The 12,184-nt window shown below is 38.7% G+C and overlaps 1 protein-coding gene and 1 pseudogene across 1 annotated transcript; both read left to right on the plus strand.

The window, feature by feature from the left end:
- The first annotated feature begins 4,734 nt into the window (after positions 1–4,734).
- LOC141815075 (uncharacterized) lies at positions 4,735–5,399 on the plus strand (annotated as a pseudogene).
- A 4,182-nt stretch (positions 5,400–9,581) lies between these two features.
- On the plus strand, positions 9,582–11,603 carry LOC141815076 (protein NRT1/ PTR FAMILY 1.2-like). Its single transcript, XM_074703041.1, has 4 exons — positions 9,582–9,654; positions 9,783–10,000; positions 10,071–10,600; positions 10,790–11,603. The coding sequence occupies exons 1-4, from the start codon at positions 9,582–9,584 to the stop codon at positions 11,601–11,603; spliced, it is 1,635 nt and encodes a 544-aa protein (XP_074559142.1).
- The last annotated feature ends 581 nt before the right edge of the window (positions 11,604–12,184 follow it).

Consider the following 12,184-nt stretch of genomic DNA (forward strand, 5'->3'; position numbering starts at 1 on the left):
TAGATCAGAATCGAATAGAAGCAAATCGATTCAACTAATCAGGATAATCAGTCGACTGATCAAGGTAATCAGTCGACTTGTGCTATTTAGAAGTGTATAGAAATGAATCGATTTTACTAATTGGTAAATCAGTCGACTGATATTTGAAAATCGACAAAATCAGATAGATATCAGAAAGTTCTGAAGCTATTATTTGATCGCTAACCAAATCAGTCGACTGGTAGAGGATATCAGTCGACTGATAGACAGAAATCAATCCTAACATCAACTGTATAAGTAGAATTTCGCTTGAAGGAGAAGAAGTCAATTCTTGGGGGTTTGAGAATGAAGTGTTGCTATATTTGCATACCAACTAGAGGTTATTCCAAGCAATAAGAAATCATCCAAAGCAAGATCTCATTTGTAAAGATATTTTTACTTTTATTTATATTTGTATTCTTATTTCTCATTGTACTATTATGTTCTTATAAGAATAAATTTGTGAGAGACTTCTCTGCCTCCGGAAGGTATCTGAAAAAGAGGAGTTCATAGTGGAGGTAGATAGCTCGGAGCGAATCCTTGGATTAGTCGCCTCAAGGAGGTGGATACCAAATAAAATTCAGAAGTTATGCATGTGAAGTCGCATTTGACTCAAGATTGTCGTTGCACATTCAAACGACAAGCATAAGATCAAGACAAGAAGTAATCGGAACTATTTACCCCCTCTAGCTTACACAGATCCTAACAATCACTAGATGGTTCTGAAGTTGTTTATCTGTCATTCCTCATGTGTCCATTACGAGAAAATGATGTGCTTGGATGAGTTGGTCCACTTTCTTACTATTATTATACTCCTCTAAATGTGCTACTGATTGTTGTACAGCTCGACTCAATCCATCAATTAGGGTCACTCTTTCTTTGCCTTTCCTCTATACTGCCTTCTATCCTATCAAACGAGATCGAACTTCTTTATCATTCACATCAATAGTTGTGTTAGGATTAATAGAAGAGTCAGTATGCACACCTAATAATCCTGATGTCCTTACTTTCTTTACAACCAGTAGCCCTGAGGATTGAGGAGTGTACATGGGACTATTTTTCATAATCTTCCACACATGTTCATATTAAAAAGTATATTTAAAAGTACTCTTGCATTCTTTATAAGCCCACACCATCAAATCCTCGTCACTCTATTCACTTAGTCGATCATTGTACCATTTATTGTGGATTCCATTATATCTATTCACGATTTTTTCACAAAGCTCAATGTGATTTTACTTTATCCACAGTTCTTTTTTTAACTCCCTTATCACAATTGGTATTGTAGTATATCATTGTCCATTTCCAAAAAGACTCACTCTTCTGGGCATTACCAACTATTGGATCTTCGCTCATGATTGTGTGGTTGCTGCAAGGAGTTTATTATCTGCTACTGCCCACACTATTCGCTTCCTATGATCTCCATCTGATTGTTGTCATCTCAGTTGTTAGATCGGAACAATATTGTTAAGCCCTATTTCTGATAAGAATGAAAGAAACTATGAATCAGGGACTACATGAGGTGCTTCTATCCCTTTATCACTGTCATCAATGTACACTAACCATTCTCAATTCATTTGATTGAATCTCCGATGATTGAAGCGGATTAATTTCATGATATAGAGCTTGCATGAAATATTGGATAATCTATCAATATTTCAGAGAACATATATAACATGAAGCTCTAGGGTCATTACTCGAAAAATTTGGATAACTTTAAAAATTATAATAATATGGTGGTGAGTATAAAAAAGATTGAAAATTATGCGGATGTTGTGTGGGAAATAAAAATTGAGAATGTTGTAGATTATGATGAATTTGAGAATTTCTTCACTTGAATTTTCATCGATATTTGAAGAGTTTAATGAATCCCAATAATGATTGGAATTTTTATCAATTTCTCTCTAATTTTTTTTTATATGAAGTGTGTTTTTTTTTTTTGGTAGAAAGATGAAGGAAATAAGTTGAAATTGATAAAATTTTAGTAATGAAAAAAATGATGTAAATATAAAAAATGAATATTATCCAAGGTTTCAAAAATTGAATGTTGGCGATGTTCTTTTCCATTTGGAAATGTTGGCTAGTTGAAAATCAATACAAATATTGATCAATTGAAAATCAATGTAAATATTGATAAATACATTGAATTTAAAAAAATAAAAAGAATAAAAAGAAAGTTACATCACGATGTACCATCTTGTTGCCTGCCCAACCACCCACGCACGTTGTATTGCAGCCGTTCATGAGTTTATTTTTTTAAAAAAATAGAAATCATCGAGCAAATATTTGTACCCGTGATTTCTAATATCTCAATCTCCACCCTTTAAGCGGTGGAGATTTGAGATTTAAGGATATTTGAAGAAATATCCTCTTTAAATATCTTCATTGTTGATGCTCTTATCTTAGGGCATCTCTAATAGAGGATATTTAGAGAAATATCTCCATGCATCAAATATCCTCTATTGGAGGGGGATACTTGATCAGTGATTTGAAATCACCGGGCAAAGAGTTTTGCCCGGTGATTTCAAATACTTTATTATAAAAATATATATATAATAATTAAAAGTAAATAAAAGAAAGAGTAGGCTAGGGAGGTTAGGATAGTATTTATTATTGATTTATTATTATTATTTAATTTTTAAAAAATAATTAATTAATGGATTAATTATTTAGGTTACCAACGTTCAATAAATTGAACGTTGCCAAATTGAACGTTGCCAACGTTCAATTTTTGAAACGTTGGGCAACGTTCATTTTTTTTACTATATATACACCATATTTTCATCAATCTTTCATCACAAACCCCCCTGCATACTAAAAATTTAGAGAGCGATGGATAAAAATTCTAGTCATTATTTTAGGGATTTGTTGGATTCTCCAAATGTCGACGAAAATTCCAGTGAAGAAAATTCTCGAGTTCGTCCTAATCTCCTCAATCCTCAATTTCCATTTCCCCCACAACACCCATATAATTTCCAACCTTTTCCATACCCACCACCATATTATCAAAATTTCCAAAGCTATCCAAATTTTTCCAGTAGCGACCATCGAGCTCCGTTTTATACATATCCTCCAGAATATTGGCACAATAGTCAATATTCTATGCAAGCTCCATCTCATGGAATTAATCCGCTTCAATCATCGGGGATTCAATCAAATGAATCAAGAAGGGCTAGTGTTGATGCAAGTGACAGTGATAAAGGGATAGAAACGCCTCATGCAGTCTCTCATTCACAATTTCCTTCATTCTCAACACAAATAGGGCTTGATAATATTATTCTTGATCAAGCAACTGAGACGGGCAACGAATCGGATGGAGACCATAGCAAGCGAACAATGTGGACAATAGCAGATGATAAACTCCTTGCAGCAGCCTACACAATTATGAGCGAAGATCCAGTAGTTGGTAATGACCAGAAGAATGATTCTTTTTGGAAACGGGTGGTGACATACTACAATACCAATCGAGAGAAGGGAGCTAAAAAGAGAACTGCGGATAAAGCAAAATCACATTGGGCTGCAGTGAAAAAGATCGTGAATAGATATAATGGAATCTACAATAAATGGTACAATGATCGACCAAGTGGATGGAGTGACGAAGATTTGATGGTGCGAGCTCATGAAGAATACAAGAGTACTTTTAAATCTACTTTCCAATATGAACATGTGTGGAGGATTGTGAAAGATAGTCCAATGTACGCTCCTCAATCTTCAGGGCAACGAGCTACAAAGAAAGCAAGGACATCAGAATCATCAGGTGCACATACTGACTCTTCTAATCCTAATACAACTATTGATGCAGATGATAGAGAAGTTCGATCTCGTCCGATGGGACAGAAGGTAGCAAAGAGGAAAGGCAAAGAAAGAATGAGTTTAATTGATGAATTGAGTCAGGCTGTGCAACAATCAGTAGCACATTTGGAAGAGTATAATAACAGTAAGAAAGTGGACCAACTCATCCAAGCACATCAACTCCTCGTAATGGACACACGAGGTATGACAGATGAGCAACTTCAGAACCATCTAGCAATATGTGAGCAGTTGAAGAAAAGATTGAATATGTAGTAGTTTTGTTTGTTTTAGTAATTTAATATGGTTTGTTATATCTATGTTTTATTAAGTTAATGTGGTTTGTAGTTAATATTTTCATGTCATGTGTTTTAGTTTTTATGTAATCCACTTTTCAATTATTAATATTATATATACTAGCCGTTACAATTGTTATAAACTAGTCGTTACAAACTAACCGTTACGAACTAACCGTTACAAATTAACCGTTACAAATTAGCACTACAAGAAAATCAGTCTTTAACAACACTCAAAAGACATCGGTTTTATGACAAAACCGATGTCTTTTACTGTTTTACAACGGTTTTAAGAAAAATCGATGTCTTTGAGAGGTTGATGGGAGACTACGACAACGATTTTTGGAGGATACAATAACGGTTTCAAAACTGTTGTCTATGTCCGCCTACAACAACGGTTTTTGAAGACTACGACAACAGTTTGAAAACCGTTGTCTATTTACGGTTTCAACAACGATTTTGGAAGCTATAACAACAATTTAAAACCAATGTCTATTTGCGCTTTCAACAACGGTTTTAAAAGCTATAATAACAATTTAAAACCGTTGTATATTTTGGTATTTTCTTTCCCTCTCTCCCTCCAAATATGCGCTTCTAAAACTCCTAAACCCGTGGTTCCAATAGTAAACCGATGTCTATTTTCGTTTGGGACATCTCCCACCTTTATCCGATCGCTACTCATTCCTGCTCAAGTGCCCTAAACCCTCGCCCCTTTCCATCGCTTTGGATTCCTCCACCAGACGATTTCCCGGCGGCCCGGTCGCCTCCACCTCTTCCTCGTTCAATCCGTTATGCATCATTCTCCATTCACTCCGCGGTTTAGTCTTCTCCCATCGGCCAAAGATGCAGTCGTGGCTGCGCGGCGGCCTGCCCGATGGCTGCGAACGCGAACGGGAGGACTTCCTCTGCTGCGGCGGGATCGGGACGTTTCTGATGAGCACCACAGCGGTCGTGTCCAGGGACCGGGTTAGCCCATTCCTGTGGACGCTCGCCGGAAACCCCACCTTCATATCGGGATTAGTCGCTTGGTCTCTGGCTCAGACCATTAAGATGCTTCTCAACTTCTTCTTTGAGAGGAGGTGGGACCTTGGAGTGTTGTTCACCTCCGGGGGAATGTTTTCTTCGCACTCCGCGCTGTGCACGACGCTCACTGCTTCTGTGGCGCTGTGCCATGGGGTGGGCGACTCGCTCTTCCTAGTGTGCCTAGGGTTCAGCCTTATTGTCATGTATGATGCCATTGGGGTCAGATGGCATGCCGCCGACATACAGGCTGAGGTGAATGTTCCTGTCTTTTGATTTATTACTATTTGTTTCTCTGTGCTGATAGAACAATACTAAACACCTATGTGCCATTTTATGATACTATAATGTAGTGAACAATACTAAACAATGATAATGTCAACTCCGATGATCTTCAAAAAAATTATACTATCGATGAGTTTGAGATCTGCATTTTAGGACTTGCCATACCGGGAGAACAATGGGAAACTAAAGCTACAATTTTGATGCAAACCTCTAAAAATGCGCTTACTGTTAGAGTGGTCACATTATTTGTAAGTTGAACAAGAAATCATAGAATTTTTGGCAGTTTATTTAACTTGACATGCTCTAGAATATGTTTTGTCCTAACATCATTCATCCTGAACATTTTTAGTCTGGTTTCTTTTTAATAAATTTCTTGTTAATAACTTTGGTATTGTCTCTGCAGAACATGACGACAAAAGAAAATGAAACCCTTTTAGCCATTGGGACAGCTTATGTACAGGGCGAGGATGTAGCTGCTAGAGGAAGAATGCTACTGTACACTTTTGTTAAAAATGTTGACAGTTCTTAGAATGTGGTAATTATTCAGTAAAATAGAAAGTTAATTTTCATTAACTAAATAAAGCTTTACTTTCTGAACTTGGTTTGGATTTTTTTTTTAGTTTTGCTTATTTTTTTGTCTGACTCATTGCTCAGTATTGACAGAATTCTAGATATTATAGGGAGTGATGATACAATATACAGGAATGATAATGATCCTAAGACTTGGCACGTTCAGGTAGAATTATCTTAGAACTTTTAGTTCTTGACATATTTATGTGCCATAAATTTTAGAACTATATTGCTAAAAAATTTTAGATTTTTCGGTCAATTGATTCAAATTCAGCAAAAGGTTTCCCAAAAGATCCAAGCGATGCTTCCAATAAGGTATACATCCACATACATCTTATTATTGCAATTTTAATAGTTAACACAGTTCTTGTTGTAAGTTAAAGTAAACCCGAAAACTTTCATTTTCAGAACCTTGTTTGTGGGAAAAATGTATTGATTGATATGAGTATACATCAAGCTTATGTTCATGCCATCCGAGCTGCACAACACTTCATTTACATTGAGAATCAGTATTTTCTGAGTTCTTCATTCAGCTAGGATTCAAATAAGAACTTAGGTGAGCATGGACCTTTTTTTTTTATTATAGTATATTTATTGGCCATCTGCCCTTGACATTTGTTGCATTAAGGGTTTATTATAGTATTTTCTGGGTTTATTTTTAGGTAACAGTGAAAGAGACTTCAGTCATACAATTTGATGCATTAAAGGAAGAACAGAAGTCTACGGAGAGCATTCAAGAATTTAAAGCTTGCTGGTCCAAGCCTTTTCCAAGTAAGTGAATGGAGTGGCTCATGATTCATTGCTATGCTAGATGGAGATTTTGTATCTGTAGAAGAAGTACAACAGTCAAAAGGTTATTTGTAAACGCTGAGGATTCTATTAGTTCCTTCTGAGGATGAAAACGCTGAGGGAATGTGTAATATGTTGCAAGAAGAATATTTGTGTTAGTTACTTTTGGTTATTTGTAAATATTGAGGTGATTAAATATATCGGTGTTTTTCTATTTGTGATTTGTTTGGTGAATTATAATATTATGATGTTAAATATATCGGTACTTTTGGTCATTAAGTGATATTACATCGGTCGAAAACCGTTGTTAAAATTGATGTTAAACATATATTACATCGATTTTACACCGTTGCAAAACCGATGTCGTTGTGATATTACATCGGTCGAAAATCGTTGTTAAAATTGATGTTAAACAGATATTACATCGGTTTTACACCGTTGCGAAACCGATGTCGTTGAGTGATATTACATCGGTTTTACATCAGTTAAAAACCGATGTCGTTGAGTTGTATTACATCGGTTACAAACCGATGTCTAAAATGTCAGACCTTTTACAACGCCTTCATAGACATCAGTCGATTTTCTCATAGACAACGGTTTTCCACCGATGTCTATGACTGTTTTTGTTGTAGTGTAGCCGTTACAAACTAGTCGTTGCGAACTAACCGTTACAAACAAGCCTTTGCAAACTAGCAGTTACAAATTAACCGTTGCAAACTAGCCGTTACAAATAAACTTTTGCAAACTAGCCGTTACAAACTAGCCGTTGGAAACTAACCGTTACAAAATTGGTATAAGAGTCAATTATCCACACCATATATATTCTCCTCTTTCTCCCACTAAACTCTTCCTCCCACTAAACTCTTCATTTGTTCCAATATGTCTCAAGACCCTAACCTTCCCAACATAGAAGACATTTCCGAAGACACAACGAATCATTCTACATCAGATCCTGGGGAAGCGTTATTCATGATGGTGGTGCACAATCAACTTAGAGTGGCTGAATTCGTGCAAAATTATTATGGGAGCACACAAAGAAGAAGGTCGATTAACAGAGAACGTGTAAGTGGACACACCCAACTTGTCAATGATTATTTCTCTGCTGAGCCGGTGTACACTGATGACATGTTCCGACGACGATTCCGAATGAGAAAAGAGTTATTTTTGCGCATAGTCACTGATTTGGAAAATCATCCCAGTGGATATTTTAAATGGAGGGAAGATGCAACGAGGAGAAAAGGTTTATCACCGCTTCAAAAATGCACAGCAGCTATTCGTCAATTGGCTTATGGAGGTTCTGCTGACCAATTGGACGAGTACCTACGGATGGGTGAAACAACTGCCCTCGAATGCTTGTCAAACTTTTGTCAATGTGTGATGCAAATATATGGAGGTGAGTATTTAAGAAAACCCAATGCAACTGACATCGCTCGTTTACTTGAAATGCATGAACGCAGGCATGGTTTTCCTGGGATGTTAGGAAGTCTTGATTGCATGCATTGGGCCTGGCAAAATTGTCCAGTTGCATGGAGGGCACAGTACACACGAGGCGATCATGGTTACCCAACAATTGTGCTGGAGGCGGTCGCATCTGCCGATTTGTGGATATGGCATGCCTTTTTTGGAGTTGCTGGGTCTCGTAATGACATTAATGTGCTTAATGAATCGCCTATTTTTAATGACGTCTTGAAAGGAAATGCACCGGCGGTTAATTTTATTGTGAATGGTACATAATATACAAAAGGGTACTGCCTAACAGATGGTATATATCCGGAATGGGCTACTTTCGTTAAGAGTTTTTCTTGCCCCCAAGATCCGAAAAGAATGAAATTTAAGGAAAGACAAGAAGCTGCAAGAAAAGATGTTGAGCGGGCATTTGGGGTGCTTCAAGCTCGTTGGGCAATTATAAGAGGTCCAGGGCGACATTGGTTCATGGATAAATGCAAAGAAATCATGTATACGTGCATTATTTTACACAATATGATTGTGGAAGACGAAGGTCATGCAATATCGAGTTGGGATCGCGAAGAACAAGATATTATCACGGTGAATCAGGGTTCAACCACCGAATTTACTGCATACATTCGAAGAAATTCTGAGTTACGTGATATTCAAATGCATCATCAACTTCGTCACGATTTGATTGAACATATCTAGGAAACATGTCGCCGTGATGAGTAAAGAACTAATTTATCATCTATAAAATATGTAGTTACTTCAATTTCGAATTTGTGAAATATTTGTATTTGTGTGTTATACTATTTCTTTTAAACTTTATGCATTCTATATTATATTATTTCTAGTTAAATAAAATAATATTATTAAATTAATTTTATTTAATATTAAATTAAAAAATTAGAAATTATAAATAAGTTTATTTAAATATAAATTAATAAAATAATAAAGGGACTTATAATATTTAGTTATGATATTTAAGTATGATATTTGAAAGTGAGATAATGGGAATAGGTGGGACCCATAAATATTTGGTTTGTGGGATATTTGATTGTGAAAGTTGGGATATTTGAGGAAGGAGATATTTGATTGATGATGTGGAAGTGGGGACCACAAATATTTGGATGAAATATCCTCATGCATTGTGGATGCCCTTTTTTCCGACAAATTCTTTTGTCTTTTTTCTTAAAACCAGAAACTGTCACAGATAGAAACGCAAAGAAGACAATGGCAACTACTAAAATGCCAAAATTCCCAGCCCTTCAAATCCCTTCCACCTCAAAACAGCACCCAAAGTAAACAGCATTATGCATTTCTCTATCTATCTCATCTTCTTCGTGATATCTCTTTGTTGCAGGAATGGCGCATGATAGCAACCAAGAACAGTCGAGCTCAAGGAAAGGTGGTCTCCGAACCATGCCATTTATCATTGGTACGTACCTCAAACGACTCCTCTCTCTCTCTCTCTCTCTCTCTCTCTCTCTCTCTCTCTCTCTCTCCAGTATTTAGATATATATCAAGATGATGCATTTAAAAAGAGAGCAAGTTACGGATCAACAGCGAATGAAGTGTTGGAGAAGATCTCCAGCTCAGGGCTGCAATCCAATATGGTGATCTACCTCACTCGGGAATACCACATGGCGAACGCCACCGCCGCCGTCATCATGTTGGCCTGGGGCGCCGTCAGCAACATCACCCCAATCTTCGGCGCCTTCCTCTCCGACTCCTACCTCGGTCGATTCCGCACCATCGCATTCGCCACCATCTCCTGCCTCGTGGTGAGTCAGTGAGCTAGCTCAGCTGGTAAGACCTTACAGAAGGTCTTGAACTCGAACGCGCATTTTATAGGGTCTTACTCTAATGTGGCTGACGGTGATGATCCCTGGAGCGAAACCTCAGCCAAGTTCTCCAGCGACACCGCACCATATGTTTCTTCTCTTTCTCGCGCTGGCCTTCATCAGCATCGGGAGCGCCGGCGTTCGACCGTGCTCCATCCCCTTCGGCGCCGACCAGTTCACCGAAGGGAACACGCGCGACAGGGAGAGAACGCTGCGAGTCTACTTCAACTGCTACTACGCTTCGGTCGGCTTGTCGTTCATCATCGCCTCCACCGTCGTGGTGTACGTCCAGGATCGGTTTGGGTGGAAGGTGGGGTTCGCGGTGCCGGTAACGTTGATCGTCGCGTCGGCATCCATGTTCATGGCCGGCTCGCCGATGTATGTGAAGGTGAGGAGCCACGGAAGCACCTTGACTGGGTTCGGCCGGGTGGTGGCGGCGGCGGTAAGGAATCGAGGCGTGGATTTGGAGAAACGGGATTTGGCTTTTGATTATGAACGTGGGAGTTCTGAGGTGTTCTTGATGCCTTCAGACAAATTGAGGTATTTTTAATTTTATGAATATTTTTTTTTTGGAGAAAATATTTCATGTTTAGTAGCACAGTTTTAACAAGATCTAAACTTAGAGGGGTCAAGTGCAACTTTCTAGAAAAACTTTCTTAATTTTGACGGTAGGAGTCTCAATAAAAAGAAGAAGAAAAATTGAGGGTTGATTCGAAGTTTTTTGTGCAGATTCTTGAACAGAGCATGCATCAGACGGTACGCCGGCGAGCCGCGAGTGTGCACGGTGGAGCAAGTGGAGGATCTCAAATCGGTGATCGGAGTGCTGCCGCTTTGGTCGGCGGGGATCATGGTGAGCCTGGTGATGAGCCAGCAGTTCGGCCCCCTGCAAGCCGAGGCCATGAACCGCCGCCTCGGCGGTCGCTTCACCATCCCGGCCGGCTCCTTTTCCGTCTTCCAGCTCCTCACCATGACCCTCTTGTCCGGATGCTACGATAGCTACATCCTCCCCGCGGTCTCCAAACTCTCCGGCCGCCCCGCCAGGCTGACACTGAAGCAGAGGATGGGCATCGGGGTGCTAATCTCCACGGTCTCCACCGCGGTAGCGGCCCTGGTCGAGGCAAAGCGGCGCAGGACGGCGGCGGAGAGGATGTCGGCGCTGTGGTTAGTGCCGCAGTACGCGCTGGTGGGGCTGGCTGAAGCTTTCAGCGTGATCGGGCAGGTGGAGTTCTTCTACGTGGCGCTGCCGAGGACGATGAGCAGCTACGCGGTGGCGCTGTGGACGCTCGGACTCGGCGTGTCCAACTTGATCGGGACGGCGGTGGTGAAGGCGGTGCAAGCGGCGACGGCGAGGAGAGGGAGGCCGGGATGGCTGGCCACTGACCTCGACGAGGGGCACTACGACTACTACTACTGGGTTTTGACGGCGATGGGGGTGGTGGATTTCTTCTACTTCCTGTTTTGCAGCTGGGCGTACGGTGAGGAGGTGAGGAAGAAGCCATGGGAGGTTGAAGGAGAAGCTTTGGTGGAGGAACAGAGTCATTAAGTAAATTGGTGATGATTAGAATACAATTTGAAATGATTTGAGGTTAAATAATATTATTTAAGGCTAATTTAAGTAGATAATTTGTTATTATTCTTATGGACATAAGGCATAGATTTTGAAGTTAAAAGAGCTAAAGTCTAATTTGGATTTGACAGTGTTCAAACTTATTAATTAAAAATCTTACTAATTATTTTGTATTTATATATTGACTGTAAATTTTGATTATATAATAGTATTAAAATAAACATATTTTTGAGATAAAAAATTATATAATGATTTGTTTTTTAATATATTTTTAAAACCTTAATAAGGGTGCCTTTTTTATTGCTTGCGCAATTTCTTTTTGTCAGCCTTAATTTTAAGCTTGACATTACCAAGTTATATTACCTTTTTGCAAACTTTAGGTATTTTATTCTTTTTAGGATTTAATATACCAATTAATTCCTATCCAAAATTTACTGTGCACAAATCAAGATGGCATCGTTATTTTTCATCTTAACTGGCATCCCATATTTATTTTTAATCGTGTTCCTTGATATTATTCAATTATATATAATTATTCAAATATATTTCAATTATAT

This window comes from Curcuma longa, chromosome 21 (genome assembly GCF_044706935.1).
Source record: "Curcuma longa cultivar G26 ecotype Majalengka, Jawa Barat chromosome 21, ITB_CL_G26_1.1, whole genome shotgun sequence".
Lineage (NCBI taxonomy): Eukaryota > Viridiplantae > Streptophyta > Magnoliopsida > Zingiberales > Zingiberaceae > Curcuma > Curcuma longa.